General features: G+C 52.2%; 1 protein-coding gene across 4 annotated transcripts in view; it reads right to left on the bottom strand.

Moving 5' to 3' along the window:
• smg9 (SMG9 nonsense mediated mRNA decay factor) overlaps positions 1-17306 on the bottom strand; it is a 60029-nt gene that overhangs the window by 8601 nt on the left and 34122 nt on the right. The window contains exons 9-12 of one of the 4 annotated variants that reach the window (XM_041176783.1): positions 16943-17028; positions 13888-13994; positions 9052-9159; positions 4237-4362 (exon numbers count right to left, since the gene is read on the bottom strand). In XM_041176783.1, the coding sequence (XP_041032717.1) occupies positions 4237-4362; positions 9052-9159; positions 13888-13994; positions 16943-17028 (427 nt within the window). The remainder of the gene's footprint in view (positions 1-4236; positions 4363-9051; positions 9160-13887; positions 13995-16942; positions 17029-17306) is intronic. The other 3 variants (XM_041176784.1, XM_041176786.1, XM_041176785.1) reach the window with 3 other exon arrangements.

The following is a 17306-nucleotide window of genomic DNA, read 5'->3' as shown; positions in this document are numbered from 1 at the left end:
ATGCTCCCTTAGCACTGACCCTCCATCAGTGCAACGCTCCCTCAGCAATGACCCTCCGACTGTGCAGCTCTCCCTTGGCACTGACCCTCCGACAGTGCAGCACTCCCTCAGTACTGACCCTCCGCCAGCGCAGCGCTCCCTTGGCATTGACCCTCCGATAGTGCAACGTTCCCTCAGTACTGACCCTCTAACAGTGCAGCACTCTCTCAGTACTGACCCTCCGACAGCGCAGCACTCCCTCAGTACTGACCCTCCGATAATGCAGCACTCCCTCAGTACTGACCCTCTGACAGTGCAGCGCTCCCTTGGCACTGACCCTCCGACAGTACAGCACTCCCTCAGTACTGACTCTCCGCCAGCGCAGTGCTCCCTCGGCAATGACCCTCCGATAGTGCAGCGTTCCCTCAGTACTGACCCTCTGACAGCGCAGCGCTCCCTCAGTACTGACCCTCCGATATTGCAGCACTCCCTCAGTACTGACCCTCCGACAGTGCAGGGTACCCAAAGTACTGACCCTCCGAGAGTGCAGCACTCTCTCAGTACTGACCCTCCGACAGCGCAGCGCTCCCTCAGTACTGACCCTCCGACAGCGCAGCGCTCCCTCAGTACTGACCCTCCGACAGCGCAGCGCTCCCTCAGTACTGACCCTCCGACAGCGCAGCGCTCCCTCAGTACTGACCCTCTGACAGTGCAGGGTACCCAAAGTACTGACCCTCCGACAGTGCAGCGCCCCCTCAGTACTGACCCTCCGACAGTGCAGCACTCCCTCAGTACTGATCCAACAACAGTGCAGCACTCCCTCAGTACTGACCCTCCGACAGCACAGCGTTCCCTCGGCACTGACCCTCCGATAGTGCAGCGCTCCCTCAGTACTGACCCTCTGACAGTGCAGCGCTCCCTCAGTACTGACCCTCTGACAGTGCAGCACTCCCTCAGTACTGACCCTCCGACAGCACAGTGCTCCCTCAGCACTGACCCTCCGACAGTGCAGCACTCCCTCAGTACTGACCCTCCGATAGTATAGCGCTCCCTCAGTACTGACCCTCCGACAGTGCAGCTCTCCCTCAGCACTGACCCTCTAACAGTGCAGTGTACCCACAGTACTGCACTGAAGTGTCAGACTTAAGTTTTACACTCAAGCCCTGGAGTGGGACTTGAACCCAGAACCCTGTGGCTGAGAGACGAGAGTGCTCCTAACCGAGCCACACAAAACCAGATGGAGATAACGATGGAAAGCTGGGTATCGCTGCTGACTTTTCCCTGGGAGCCGAATTGACCTCAGGAAAGGTCGAAGAGCCTATTTTCTTACAACACAGGGGGGAGGGCACTCGGCCCATCATGCCTGTGCAGTGCCGTTGGGAGAGCTGCCCAATTTACTCCTACGTCCCAGCTTTGCTCCCCATAGCCGTACAAACTCGTCCTCTGCAGGTATAAGCCCTTTTAAAGGATCCCCCCGTCTGCTGGAATCTGAAGAGGTGGGGGTTGGGGGGCAACTTACGCTGGGTCCCGCTTGCCCTTGCAAGCCCTTGGCACAGGACCAATCCCATCGTGAAGCCCACTGGATAGTCTGAGTCAGACCCAGGGTCACAAGGATGGGTTGCTGTGGGAAGTGGAAGCAGTATAACACTGAGGCAATAGGGGGTGCTCTTTTAGAGAGTGGGTGGTGCCGCTTGATGCAGAGGGGCTGTTCCTCTCTAGCTCAGCCTTTGAGACAGCCAGAGATCATGAAATGAGGAAGAAGACAAAGCGCCAATGTCTCCTCACTTAAGGACAGATATACTTGCATTGGAAGCAGTTCAGAGAAGGTTCGCAAGGCTGAATCTTGGGCTGGGGCAAGGATGAGTGCAGCTCCCACAACACTCAAGAAGCTCAACGCCCTCCAGGACAAAGCAGCCCCGCTTGATTGGCACCAGGTCCACAAACATTCACTCCCTCCATCACCGACGCACAGTAGCAGCAGTGTGTGTACCATCTACAAGATGCACTGCAGCAACTCACCAAGGCTCCTTCGACAGCACCTTCCAAACCCACAACCTCTACCATCTAGAAGGACAAGGGCAACAGACACATGGGGAACACCACCACCTGGAAGTTCCCCTCCAAGTCACTCACCATCCTGACCTGGAAATATATCGGCCGTTCCTTCACTGTCGCTGGGTCAAAATCCTGGAACTCCCTCCCTAACAGCACGGTGGGTGTACCTACACCACAGGGACTGCAGCGGTTCAAGAAGGCAGCTCATCACCACCTTCTCGAGGGACAATTAGGGATGGGCAATAAATGCTAGGCCCAGCCAGCGACACCCACATGCCATAAATGAATAACCAAAAAAAAGATTGAGCAGGTTGGGCCTGGAGTTTAGAAGAATGAGAGGTGATCTTATTGAAACAGATAAGTTTCTGAGGGGTGGGTGCTAAGAGGATGTTTCCCTTTGTGGGGGAATCTAGAACTATGGGGCACAGTTTTAAGATAAGGAGTCTCCCATTTAGGACGGAGATGAGGATGAATTTCTTCTCTCAGAAGAACACCAGTCTGTGGAGCTCTCTTCCTCAGGGATTAGTGGAGGTCAGGTCATTGAATGTGTGAATGTGTTCAAGGCTGAGTTCGACATATTTTTGAGCAACAAGAGAATCAAGGGTCATGGGGAACAGGCAGGGCTGTGGAGTTAAGGTCACAATCAGATCAGCCATGATCTCATTGAATGTTGGAGCAGGCTCAAGGGGCCAAATGGTCTCCCCTGCTCCCAGTGCTCGTGTTCCCCCATGCCTTTACACATCCAGGCAGCCAGTTAAAAATTGTTTCCTTAAGCGTCAGGTCAGTGGTTGATCGATCTTTCTGGTCCATCTGAGCTGGGTCTCAGTGGGGAGCACTCACGCCTCAGAATCACGAGACTCCGGGTTCAAATCCCACTCCAGAGCTTGAGCACAAAAAATTCAAGGTTGACCCTGCAGTGCAGTACCGAGGGGGCACCACACTGTCGGAGGGTCAGTACTGAGGGAGTGCTGCACTGTCTTAGGGTCAGTACTGAGGGGCACCGCACTGTCGGAGGGTCAGTACTGAGGGGGCTCCGCGCTGTCGAAGGGTCAGTACTGAGGGGGCACCGCACGGTCGGAGGGTCAGTACCGAGGGAGCACCGCACGGTCGGAGGGTCAGTACCGAGGGAGCACCGCACTGTTGGAGGGTCAGCACCAAGGAGGCTCCGCGCTGTCAGTGAGCAGTACCGAGGGAGGGCTGCACTGGTGGCAGATGAGGTCTAAACCGAGGTCCCACCTACCTACTTGGGTGGTTGTAAAAGATCCTACTGCCATTATTTGGCAGGAGAGTCAGGGGGAGGCGGAGGCCTGGGGGGAGCTCTCCCCCACGTTTTGGGACCAATATTTACCCCACAAATCAGCACAAAGAAAGAAACAGATGATGCGGTCACACTGCTGTTTGTGGGATCTTACTGTGCGCAAATCGGCTGCTGCGTTTCCTCCATTACGGCAGTGACTGCACTTCATTAAAAGCGCTTCACTGACTGCAAAGCACTTTGAGTCATCCAGCGGTCGGGAAATATGCCTTACAATTGCAAATCTTGTTTTTCTCTGGGGCAGGATTGTAGAGTTGTTGCCGAATTACATTGTGGCTGGTTCTGACCTTCCCTGTGCAGTGTCTGTCACTTGCTGGCTGAACGACATGTTCCATGGTGAGATCCTGTCCTGATATTTTACAATTGTTGTGTAGCCTTTGGCTTCATGCTCGCGAGGTTAATCTCTACTGGGATGAAGAGTTGCTTTCACACGGTTCTTTTTTTCCAGAGTTCCATGAACTACTGGGGAATTATTAAAGCAATTAGTGGTGAAGAGTGTGGTTCAAAACTCATGTCATAAGTACTGCGAATAAAAGAGTAGGTCAGAGGCCATGCATTCTGCTGCCAATGGCTCACATCCTGATTCCCCACCATCTACAGGATACAAGTCAGGGGTGTGATGGAACTGGGGGCTGGGGGTTTGATGGGGACGGTGTAGAGGAAGCTTTACTCTGTATCTAACCCCGTGCTGTACCTGTCCTGGGAGTGTTTGATGGGGACAGTGTAGAGGGAGCTTTACTCTGTATCTAACCCCGTGCTGTACCTGTCCTGGGAGTGTTTGATGGGGACAATGTAGAGGGAGCTTTACTCTGTATCTAACCCTGTGCTGCAATGACCATTCTTCATCTTCATCATGGGTTTGAATGACCCGGTAACAGTAACCTTACCGGCCCTGACTAGGTTTTCCTCGACCTCACTCTCCATCACAGGAAGGAGAAACAAGTTGACCTCTGACTCGAGGAAGTCATTGCTCAAACCAGGAAAGATGTTGCAGTCCAACATTGACAGCGTACCTAGTTTAACAGGACAAAAAGGAAGCCATAAGGGAGGTGAATTAGCCCGACAAAGGACAAAAATGACCATTGGACTGTATTTAATACCTGTCGAATAGAGATTACAAATGCATGCTCGACTGCAATTTAGCTCCATCTTTCCCCCATTGGAAATTCTACATGTATAATGAAAACTTGTATGTAAACATGTCACACTGCAATGATATCCTTGTTGACTAGATCTAACAACGCAATGGTAACAGTGCATCAAGCGTGCACCAGGCATCACACACACAGTTACAGATGAACTTGTGTGGCCTCATATTTATAAGCAGAAATTTTTTTTTAAGACAGGTGAGGCTCCCTGTACAACACCTGTTTTTAACTGAGGACATGTTCACTTCAAAATTAGTCATTGTTAGCCTCTTCGCAGCAGAATAATAGAGTTACATAGTTGCAGAACGAGACCATTCGACCCATCATGCCTGTCCCAGCTCTTTGAAAGATCTATCCCAATTAATCCCACTCAAACCCCCCCTTGCTCTTTCCCCCACAGCCCTGCAAACTTTTCCCCTTCAAGTATTTATCCAATTCCCCCCTTTTGAAAGTTCCTATTGAACCTGCTTCCACCGCCCTTTCAGGCAGCGCCTTCCAGATCACAACAACTCGCTGTGTCCAAAAAAAAAATTCTCCTCATCTCCCCCTCTGGTTCTTTTCCTGATTCTCTTCAATCTGAGTCCCTCTGGTTACCCACCCTCCTGCCACTGGAGACACTTTCTCCTTATTGACTCTATCCAAAACCCTCATGATTTGGAACGCCTCGATTCAATCTCCCCCTTAACCTTCTCTGCTCCAACGATAACAATCCCAGCTTCTCCAGTCTCTCCACATGAACTTCAGTCCCTCATCCCTGGAACCATTCTAGTAAATCTCCTCCACACCCTCGCCGAGGCCTCCACATCCTTCCTAAAGTGTTTGGTGCTCAGAATTGGGCCCTCCTGACTCCCCAAAGCCTGTCCACCATCTAAAGGGCACAAGTTAGGAGTGTGATTGGAATACTCTCCACTTGCCTGGATGAGTACAGCTCCCACAACACTCAAGAAGCTCAACATCATTCAGGACAAAGCAGACTCCTTGATTGGCACCCCAACCACAAACATTCACTCCCTCCACCACCGACGCACAATAGCAGCAGTGTGTGTACCATCTACAAGATGCACTGCAGGAATTCACCAAGGCTCCTTAGGCAGCACCTTCCAAACCCACGGCCGCTACCATCTAGAAGGACGAGGGCAGCAGACACATGGGAACACCATCACCTGGAAGTTCCCCTCCAAGTCACTCACCATCCTGACTTGGAAATCTATCACCGTTCCTTCACTGTCGCTGGGTCAAAATCCTGGAAGTCCTTCCCTAACAGCACTGTGGGTGTACCTACACCACATGGACTGCAGCAGTTCAAGAAAGCAGCTCACCACCACCTTCTCAAGAGCAATTAGGATGGCGATAAATGCTGGCCCAGCCAGCAAGGCTACATCCCATGAATGAATAAAAAGATTGAAAGCGATATCCCAGCTGGGGCCTAACTAGTGATGTATAAAAGGTTCAGCATAACCCACTGGCTTTTCTATGTTAATATCTCATTTGCTCACTTCTTTGGGCAGGAGTCCTCTTCCCTTTCAACAGATCCTTTTACCCACCTCCAATATTCTCCCTCCACCTGGACCCCTCCCTCTGGATTCTTACCTGCTCTTGATCTTACATTGAGAACTGTCGGCGTGACATTAGTCGTCTCAATTTCTCTGCTCCTCTCACCCACTCTAACCTGTCTCTCTCTGAACTTACTGCACTCCATTCTCTCAGGTCCAACCCTGACACTGTCATCAAACCCGCTGACAAGGGTGGTGCTGTTGTTGTCTGGCGCACTGACCTCTACCTCACGGAGGCTGAGTGTCAACTCGCAGACACTTCTTCCTACCTCCCTCTGGACCATGACCCCACCACTGAACATCAAGCCATTGTTTCCAGGACTGTCACTGACCTCATCTCCTCTGGGGATCTCCCTCCCACAGCTTCCAACCTGAGAGTCGCCCAACTCGGACGGCCCGCTTCTATCTCCTACCCAAAATCCACAAACAGGACTGTCCCGGTAGACCAATCGTGTCAGCTTGCTCCTGCCCCACAGAACTCATTTCTTGCTATCTTGACTCCATTCTCTCTCCCCTTGTCCAGTCCCTTCCCACCTACATCCGTGATTCCTCTGACACCCTACATCATATCAACAATTTCCAGTTCCCTGGCCCCAACCGCCTCCTCTTCACCATGGACGTCCAATCCCTCTACACCTCCATCCCCCACCAGGATGGTCTGATCGCTCTCCACTTCTTCCTCGAACAGAGGCCCGAACAATCCCCATCCACCACTACACTCCTCCGTCTGGCTGAACTTGTTCTCACACTGAACAATTTCTCCTTCAACTCCTCTCACTTCCTCCAAATAAAAGGTGTGGCTATGGGTACCCGCATGGGCCCCAGCTATGTCTGTCTCTTTATGGGGTATGTGGAACATTCCTTGTTCCAGTCCTGCTCCAGCCCCTTTCCACAACTCTTTCTCCGGTACATCGATGATTACTTCGGTGCTGCTTCATGCTCTCATCGGGACCTGAAAAAATTTATTAATTTTGCTTCCAATCTCCACCCCTCCATCATTTTCACATGGTCCATCTCTGACACTTCCCTTCCCTTCCTTGACCTCTCTGTCTCAATCTCTGGTGATAGACATTGAGACAATATCCATTACAAACCTACCGACTCCCACAGCTACCTCGACTACAGTTCCTCACACCCCACTTCCTGTAAGGACTCCAACCCATTCTCTCAGTTCCTTCGTCTCCGTTGCATCTGTTGTGATGATGCTACCTTCAAAAACAGTTCCTCTGACATGTCCTCCTTCTTCCTTAACCGAGGTTTTCCACCTACAGTCGTTAACAGGGCCCTTAACCGTGTCCGGCCCATCTCCCGCGCATCCACCCTCACGCCTTCTCCTCCCTCCCAGAAACATGATAGAGTACCCCTTGTCCTCATTTATCACCCCACCAGCCTCCGCATCCAAAGTATCATCCTCTGCCATTTCTGCCAACTCCAGCATGATGCCACCACCAAACACATCTTCCCTTCACACCTGCCCCCCCCCCATGCTGGCGGCATTCTACAGGGATCGTTCCCTCCGGGACACCCTGGTCCACTCCTCCATCACCCCCTACACCTCAACCCCCTCCCACGGCACCTTCCCATGCAACTGCAGAAGGTGCAACACCCACACCTTTACTTCCCCTCCCCTCACCATCCAAGGGCCCAAACATTCCTTTCAAGCGAAGCAGCATTTCACTTGCACTTCCCTCAATTTAAGCTACTGCATTCATTGCTCCCAATGCGGTTTCCTCTACATTGGAGAGACCAAACGTAAACTGGGCGACCGCTTTGCAGAACACCTGCGGTCTGTCCGCAAGAATGACCCAAACCTCCCCGTCGCTTGCCATTTTAACACTCCACCCTGCTCTCTTGCCCACGTCTGTCCTTGGCCTGCTGCAATGTTCCAGTGAAGCTCAACGCAAACTGGAGGAACAGGACCTTATCTTCCAACTAGACACTTTACAGCCTTCCGGACTGAACAGAGTTCAACAATTTTAGATCATGAACTCTCTCCTCCATCCCCACCCCCTTTCCGATTCCGCCCCGCTTTTTTTTCCAATAATTTATATAGATTTTTCTTTTCCCACCTACTTCCATTATTTTTAAATGTATTTCCATCCATTGTTTTATCTCTACTTTTTAACCTTTTTTGATCCCTTCCCCCCACCCCACCCCCACTAGGGCTATCTGTACCTTTATTATCACATTCCTCAGATAATATCAGCTTCAACATCTCTTTGTCCTTTTGTCTGTGACATCTTTTGGTTATCTCCACCTATCACTGGCACTCTATCCAGCTCTACTTGTCTCACTGCCGCCCCCCCCCCACCCCCCCTAAACTAGCTTATATTTCACCTCTATTCTATTTTTACTTAGTTCTGTTGAAGAGTCATACGGACTCGAAACGTTAACTGTGTTCCTCTCCACAGATGCTGCCAGACCTGCTGAGTTTCTCCAGATATTTTTGTTTTTGTTTTGAATGCTGCAGGGTCCGGAGTGCATCATTAGCCCCAGGAACAATATATTAATTTAATTAGATAAGTTTCCTTTAAAGTTTTGTCGTTTCGTTATAGTGCCCCTTTAAGGGGCTGTTAATTTTTTTATTAGTTAAATTTGTTTATTTTATTAGGTTCTTAAAAGAGCATATAAATAGAGGATAGCTGGGACACTGGGCATGTGGAGCAGAGCTGTGAGGCTCAACAAAACAACAAACTCTCTCCATAAAGAAAAGTTCTGTGTCTTGGCTTTTGCTCCACCAACCAGTTTGGATCCTATTAAAATTGTGCTCTACTCCACGTAATAAAAGTCAAGGTACAACTTCTTTCCTTAACCTTACCAACTTATCCTGGCATCCTTAAAGATCTGTGTACGCAACACGCCAAGGTCTCTCCATCCCTGTGCTAACTTTAGTCATTTGCCATTGCAGAAAAGCTTGGAGTCCGAATCATTTGGGACCAACATGGTGCGAGACACAGGGGTCACTTGTGTGCCACATGATTACAGCGTGAAGCGCGATTACCTTTGTACTTGAGGTGCGAGTGCAGCATGAGCTTGTCGATGACCGTGTGCATCTTCTTGAGGTTTGGAGGGCAGAAATCCTCCCGCCGGGCTTTATTCTGCAGGAAAACTGTATGGAAGTGGGGAGAGTTAGACAGCAGTGCACCGAGGGGAGGGCAGTTGAAACTCTTCAGGATGTTCCAAAGCACTTCACAGCCAATGCTGCAGCTACTGTTACAGCACAGGAGGCCCCTCGTATCCACGCCAGCTCTCTGCAAGAGAGGAGCTACTCCCACTCTCTAGCCTTTCTCTCATAGCCCTGCAATTTTTTCCTCTTCAGGTAATGATCCAATTCCATTCTGAAAGTCCTAATTGAACCTGCCTCTGCCACACTCTCAGCGTATTCCAGATCCTAACCACTCAATGAGTGCAAATCTTTTATCTCATGTCGACTCTGGTTCGGTCATCAAGCCCCTTATATCGCTGTTCTCTGGTTCTCAATCCTTTCGCCAGGTGGTGTCTCAGTTTCTCCCTATCCACTCTGACCAGACCCCCTCATGGTGTTGAACACCTCTATCAAATCTCCTCTCAACCTTCTCGTCTCCAAGGAGAACGGTCCCAGCTTCTCCAATCCATCCACGGAACTGAAGTTACTCATCCCGGGAGCCATTCTCATGAATCTTTCTCTGCACCCGCTTTAAAGCCCTTCACTTTTTAAAATTCATTCATGGGATGTGGGCGCCGCTGGCTGCGCCCAGCATTTATTGCCCATCCCTAATTGCCCCTTGAGAAGGTGGGGGTGAGCTGCCTTCTTGAACCGCTGCAGTCCCTGTGGTGTAGGTACACCCACAGTGCTGTTAGGGAGGGAGTCCCAGGATTTTGACCCCAAAGTGCAGAATTGAACATAATACTCCAGTTGAGGCCGAGCCAGTGTTTTATAAAGGCTCACCATAATCTCCTTGCTATTGTACTCAATGTCCTTACTAATAAAGCCTAGGGTGCGGTATGCTTTATTAACCCCTCTCTCAACCTGTCCTGCCACCTTCAATGACTTGCACCTCCTTTGGACTTCTATTCTTTACTCTTTTGTGCACAGGAAGCTCCCACAAACAGCAATGGGAAAACAATAATCAACATCATCAAAACAAAAATTTGATCTGAGGGGTAAAAAGTGGCTGTGGGATCTTTACATCCACCTGGGCGGGCAGATGGGGGCCTCAGTTTAATGTCTCTTCTGAAAGACGGCACTTTCAACAGTGCTGCACTCCCTCAGTACTGCACTGGGAGTGTCAGTCTAAATTTTACAGCTCAAGTCTCTGGAATGGGGGCGGGAGCCAACAACCAATCGACTCGGAGGCAAGAGTGCCACCCACTGAGCAACCGCTGACACTGCACTTCAGACCTTATATTTACCAGTGCTTCTCCATTTAAAAAAAACAGCTTGCAATTAAAAACAAACATAATAAAACACTGCAAGGAGCTTCACATGAGCATTCTCAGTCAAAATTTGACCCCAAGCCACATAAGGAGACATTAGGAACAAGGTGGCCAAGAACTCAGTCAAAGAGGGTGTTTTTTTAAGGATTGTCTTAAAGGAAGGGAGAGAGATAGAGACAAAGAGAGAGAGAGAGAGAGAGAGGGAAATGGGATTAGATTAGTTAGGTACTTATTTGACTGGCACATACTCGAGGGGCCAAAGGGCCTATTTCTGTGCTGTAGACCTCTATGACTCTATGAATCTATAGATAGAGAGAGAGAGAGACAAAGAGAGAGAATCAAAGAGAGAGAGAGATAAAGAGAGAGGTGGAGAGGTTTAGGGTGGGAATTCCAGGGCTTAGGGCCCCAGGTAGCTGAAGGCACAGCCGCCAATGGGGAATGAATAGGAATCGAGGGATGGACAAGAAGCCGGAATTGGAGGAGTGCAGAAATCTCGGAGAGTTGTAGGAGAAGGTTACAGAGATAGGGAGGGTTGTAGGGGCTGGAGGAGGTTACAGAGATAGGGGGGGGGTTGTAGGGGCTGTAGGAGGTTACAGAGATAGGCAGGGTTGTAGGGACTGGAGGAGGTTACAGAGATAGGGAGTGTTGAAGGGGCTGTAGGAGGTTACAGAGATAAGGAGGGTTGTAGGGGCTGCCGGAGGTTAGAGATAGGGAGGGTTGTAGGGACTGGAGGAGGTTACAGAGATAGGGAGGGTTGTAGGGACTGGAGGAGGTTACAGAGATAGCGAGGGTTGTAGGGGCTGGAGGAGGTTACAGAGATAGCGAGGGTTGTAGGGGCTGGAGGAGGTTACGGAGATAGGAAGGGTTGTAGGGACTAGAGGAGGTTACAGAGATAGGGAGGGTTGTAGGGACTGGAGGAGGTTACAGAGATAGGGAGGGTTGTAGGGGCTGGAGGAGGTTACAGAGATAGGGAGGTTGTAGGGGTTGGAGGAGGTTAAAGAGATAGGGAGGGTTGTAGGGACTGGAGGAGGTTACAGAGATAGGGAGGGTTGTAGGGGCTGGATGAGGTTACAGGGATAGGGATGGTTGTAGGGGCTGGAGGAAGTTACAGAGATAGGGAGGGTTGTAGGGGCTGGAGGAGGTTACTGAGATAGGGAGGGTTGTAGGAGCTGGAGGATGTTATGGAGATAGGGAAGGCTGTAGGAGGTTACAGAGATAGGGAGGGTTGTAGGGACTGGAGGAGGTTACAGAGATAGCGAGGGTTGTAGGGGCTGGAGGAGGTTACAGAGATAGCGAGGGTTGTAGGGGCTGGAGGAGGTTACGGAGATAGGAAGGATTGTAGGGACTAGAGGAGGTTACAGAGATAGGGAGGGTTGTAGGGGCTGGAGGAGGTTACAGAGATAGGGAGGGTTATATGGGCTGGAGGAGGTTACAGAGATAGGGAGGTTTGTATGGGCTGGAGGAGGTTACAGAAATAGGGAGAGTTGTAGGTGCTGGAGGAGGTTACAGAGATAGGGAGGTTTGTATGGGCTGGAGGAGGTTTCAGAAATAGGGAGAGTTGTAGGTGCTGGAGGAGGTTACAGAGACAGGGAGGGTTGTAGGGGCTGGAGGAGGTTACAGAGACAGGGAGGGTTGTAGGGGCTGGAGGAGGTTACAGAGATAGGGAGGGTTGTAAGGGCTGGAGGAGTTTACAAAGATAGTGCGGGTTGTAGGGGCTGGAGGAGGTTACAGAGATAGGGAGGGTTGTAGGGGTGGAGGAGGTTACAGAGATAGGGAGGGTTGTAGGGGCTGGAGGAGGTTACAGAGATAGGGAGGGTTGTAGGGGCTGGAGGAGGTTACAGAGATAGGGAGGGGTGAAACCAGGGAGGAATTTAAAAACAAGGATGAGAATTTTGAAATGGAGGCATGACCGGATCAGGAACAAATGTAGGTCAGCAAGTGACAGGGATTGATGGGTGCAGGGGACTCAGTGCGGGTCAGGTTACAGGGCAGCAGAGTTTTGGACTCCCTGAAATTTTTCAGAGGAGGGTGTGGCGAGGCTGGCTGAGCAGAAATTAAGCGGTTTTCAGAAAAATTATAAACAGATGGACGACCTTAAGTCTAATCGTTAGTAGATCAGTTGTTGACACACAGACCATTGTTTCACCGTCACAAACTCAGCCGCAAACTCAGACAGGACTCGGATGTTTTCTCACTCATTGCACTCTCTCGCCCTCCAACCCAACATTCTCCTCAGCTCACTCAGTCTCCTCTTCATCACCAAAACCCGAAAATTTAGCATCAATAAATCACAACACTATACTGTCCTCTGCTAATACACGAGAAATACCTGCATTCGTTAAGCGGGGACGATCACCACTGTGAACGGAACACGTTTCCATTTCAGGGGCACAATGTCAGTATACCAAGGTCAGACCGTTCTTCTTTAATGGAACATCAAACACTCCCAGGGCAGGTACAGCACGGGGTTAGATACAGAGTAAAGCTCCCTCTACACTGTCTCCATCAAACACTCCCAGGGCAGGTACAGCACGGGGTTAGATACAGAGTAAAGCTCCCTCTACACTGTCCCCATCAAACACTCCCAGGACAGGTACAGCATGGGGTTAGATACAGAGTAAAGCTCCCTCTGCACTGTCCCCATCAAACACTCCCAGGACAGGTACAGCATGGGGTTAGATACAGAGTAAAGCTCCCTCTGCACTGTCCCCATCAAACACTCCCAGGACAGGTACAGCACGGGGTTATCTATAGAGTAAAGCTCCCTCTACACTGTCCCCATCAAACACTCCCAGGACAGGTACAGCATGGGGTTAGATACAGAGTAAATCTCCCTCTGCAATGTCCCCATCAAACACTCCCAGGACAGGTACAGCACGGGGTTAGATACAGAGTAAAGCTCCCTCTACACAGTCCCTATCAAGCATGAGCTGACGCAATGGTGGAGCAGTTTCAAGGAGCTGAATGGCCTCCTGTTCTTCCTCGACTCAGTCCACTGACCAACCCAATGCACTGCCCTATCTCTTATCGTCATCTTTACCCTTGGACTTTTCAAATCAATAGTACACACCATCCTGACTTGAAAATATATTGGCCGTTCCTTCACTGTCGCTGCGTCAAAATCCTGTGACTCCCTCCCTAACAGCACTGTGGGTGTACCTACACCACATGGACTGCAGCGGTTCAAGAAGGCAGCTCACCACCTCCTTCTCAAGGGGCAATTAGGGATGGGCAATAAATGCTGATCTTGCCAGCGAAAGCCCAGTTCCCTTGAACGGATGAAACAAAAGGGGCTGCATGACACGAGAGCGCAGAGGCCTGTCGGCCTGGTCTATCCCCGACCCACAGAAGCTGCACTGCCAGGGCTGGTCTCAACGTCAAAGGTGCAACCATCAGCGAAACCCAACTCCCGCTGCCTTACCGACGTTGGGGTAGTATTCCGTGCCTTCCTCAGACCCTGGACCACCGCTCGACTCGTGACTGGGCGAGGGAGTCGAGGGCTTCAGCATTTCGGCTGTCTGGAGAAACCTGTGCAAGAAGAAAAGAGAAACAGACACGAGTGTTTTGCAACGCTTGCACCAGCGGCATGTTGCTGCCTCTCCATTGATGATGCTGCCTCCTGCTGTCTTCCACAGGTAACAACTGCCCTCTGGAGCCCCAGCCCAGTGTGACCTTAGACACTGAGCAGTGTCGAGCAGAGACGTCACCGGCAACAGCAGTAGAGGCACCGGCTGATCGTTTCCCATTGACTTGGGCACTGAGGCCAACAGTGATACTCCTCGGTGTCAGAGTGGCTCCAAGGGTTTAGCAATCTCTCTCTCTCTCAGCGCAGAGTGAGGGGATTGTGCTCATGCCCCCAGGGTCATGGACTCCAGCCTCATCATCCAGGGAAACATTCCCACAATTTCAGTACTGAGGGAGTGCTGCACTGTCGGAGGGTCAGCACTGAGGGAGTGATGCACTGTCAGAGGGTCGGTACTAAGGGAGTGCTGCACTGTCGGAGGGTCAGTACTGAGGGATTGATGCACTGGCAGAGGGTCAGTACTGAGGGAGTGCTGCACCATCGGAGGGTCAGTACTGAGGGAGTGCTGCACTGTCAGGGGTCAGTGCTAAGGGAGCGCTGCACTGTCAGAGGGTCAGTGCTGAGGGAGCGCTGCACTGTCAGAGGGTCAGTGCTGAGGGAGCGCTGTACTGTCGGAGGGTCAGTACTGAGGGAGTGCTGCACTGTCGGGGGGGTCAGTGCTGAGGGAGTGCTGCACTGTCGGAGGGTCAGTACTGAGGGAGTGCTGCACTGTCGGAGGGTCAGTACTGAGGGAGTGCTGCACTGTCGGAGGGTCAGTACTGAGGGAGTGCTGCACTGTCGGAGGGTCAGTACTGAGGGAGTGCTGCACTGTCGGAGGGTCAGTACTGAGGGAGTGCTGCACTGTCGGAGGGTCAGTACTGAGGGAGTGCTGCAATGTCGGAGGGTCAGTACTGAGGGAGTGCTGCACTGTCGGACGGTCAGTACTGAGGGAGTGCTGCACTGTCGGAGGGTCAGTACTAAGGGAGTGCTGCACTGTCGGAGGGTCAGTACTGAGGGAGTGCCGCACTGTCGGAGGGTCAGTACTGAGGGAGTGCCGCACTGTCGGAGGGTCAGTACTGAGGGAGTGCCGCACTGTCGGAGGGTCAGTACTGAGGGAGTGCCGCACTGTCGGAGGGTCAGTACTGAGGGAGTGCCGCACTGTCGGAGGGTCAGTACTGAGGGAGTGCCGCACTGTCGGAGGGTCAGTACTGAGGGAGTGCCGCACTGTCGGAGGGTCAGTACTGAGGGAGTGCCGCACTGTCGGAGGGTCAGTACTGAGGGAGTGCCGCACTGTCGGAGGGTCAGTACTGAGGGAGTGCTGCACTGTCGGAGGGTCAGTACTGAGGGAGTGCTGCACTGTCGGAGGGTCAGTACTGAGGGAGTGCTGCAATGTCGAAGGGTCAGTACTGAGGGAGTGCTGCACTGTCGGAGGGTCAGTACTGAGGGAGTGCTGCACTGTCGGAGGGTCAGTACTGAGGGAGTGCTGCACTGTCGGAGGGTCAGTACTGAGGGAATGCTGCACTGTCGGAGGGTCAGTACTGAGGGAGTGCTGCACTGTCGGAGGGTCAGTACTGAGGGAGTGCTGCACTGTCGGACAGTCAGTACTGAGGGATTGCTGCACTGTCGGAGGGTCAGTACTGTGGGAGTGACGCACTGTTGAATTTGCCCTCAAGGGGTGTGAAAGATCCTATGGCCAATATTTGGAAAAAGAGCAGGGTGGGGGCGGCGTTCTCCCCAGTGGATCTGGGGCCAATACTTATCCCTCAACCAACATCACTAAAATGAGCAGATAATTGTCTTAATTCACAGTCACTCGAAAAATGAATCACAGGCCTGGGGTCATCCAAGGGTCGCTATACAAATGCAGGTCTGCTTCTGTCTCCGTCTCCAATCCAAATCCTGACCGGTTCCCAAGGAGCTATCCAGCATCGAGGCCGAGGGAGCCAAGAGGGCTGATTGCTTTCCCAGGCTCGTTGCAGTAAACAGCCAAATCGTACTGATTCAGCTCCAGCACTCCCTGGAATCAGATCCACAGCCAAATTCCAACGGCACCTCTAACCCCCGGACTCTGGTCAGCTCTCCGACGTGGGACTGCACTGCGCCGCGCGGGTTCCGACCAGGGCTCCGCGTTCAGTCCCCGCGCCTGTGCTCCACGGGGCTGTCCTCGGAGGGCTCGGGGGTTAAAAGCGACGCTAGGTCAGGTATTTGTACAGGAGCTCTCAATGGGCACAGCTTCGGGTGTCCGACTTCAGGGAGCACGTGCTTGCTTTGGAGTGGGTGCAACGAAGGAGCTGCAACGGGGAGGCGTTGGCGAAGTGGTAACGTCGCTGGACTAGTAATGCTAAGGCCCAGGCTATTGCTCTGGGGACACTGGTTCAAATCCCACAGCAGGAGTTAAATCCAATAAATAATCCAAAAAACCTGGAATACAAGAGCCAGTTTCCTGACCTTGAAACTATCATCGATTGTTCTGGTCGATCATCTGGTTCACTAATGCCCTTTAGGGGAGGGAAATCTTTCCCCCACCCCACACCCCGCACTCCGTCTGGCCTACACGTGACTCCAGGCCCACAGCAACGTGGTTCACTCTCCGAAATGGCTGAGCTAATCACTCAGTTCGAGGACAATTAGAGATGGGCTCCGTGAGAGCCAGGGAGAGGGAGCACAAGACAAAGTGAGCGAAAACGAGAGAGCACGATCGAGAGAGGAAGGTGGACAGAGAGAGAGCGAACTGGAGTTACCGAGAGAGACTCCTCTCCTTGCCCTCTCTGCACAGCCTCTCACTTGGTCAACTCCTACCCACCCATCCACCCACACCGCCCCTCGCGCCTACAGCTCCCTCCCCCACGTCTCCACTCGGCTGTCCAGCTGAGTGGGACCGGGCTCGCCCAGTTAACTCCTGTCCAGTCCCTACCTGTACAGGTTGAGGTCGGTGAACCAGTCCTGGACCAGGAGGACAGCGTGGCACACAGTGAACAGGAAAGCCGCCATCTGGAGAGACTGCGGGCACAGGAGATGCTGCATGTTAGACATGGGGATGGCTGTGGAAGCGGGGGGGGGGTAAGGAGAAAGTGGGGAGGGGGCGGAAGGAGAAAGTGGGGAGGGGGAAGGAGAAAGTGGGGGGGGGGGAGGAGAAAGTGGGGGGGGGGAAGGAGAAAGTGGGGGGGGGGGGAGGAGAAAGTGGGGGGGGGAGGAGAAAGGGGGGTGGGGTGGGGTGGGGAGGGGGGGAAGGAGAAAGTGGGGGTGGGGAGGGGGAAAGTGGGGGGGGGGAGGGGGGG

Source organism: Carcharodon carcharias, chromosome 29 (genome assembly GCF_017639515.1).
Source record: "Carcharodon carcharias isolate sCarCar2 chromosome 29, sCarCar2.pri, whole genome shotgun sequence".
Taxonomy (NCBI): domain Eukaryota; kingdom Metazoa; phylum Chordata; class Chondrichthyes; order Lamniformes; family Lamnidae; genus Carcharodon; species Carcharodon carcharias.
Note: the sequence above shows the minus strand (reverse complement) of the source record. Positions and strands in the feature narration are given on the sequence as shown.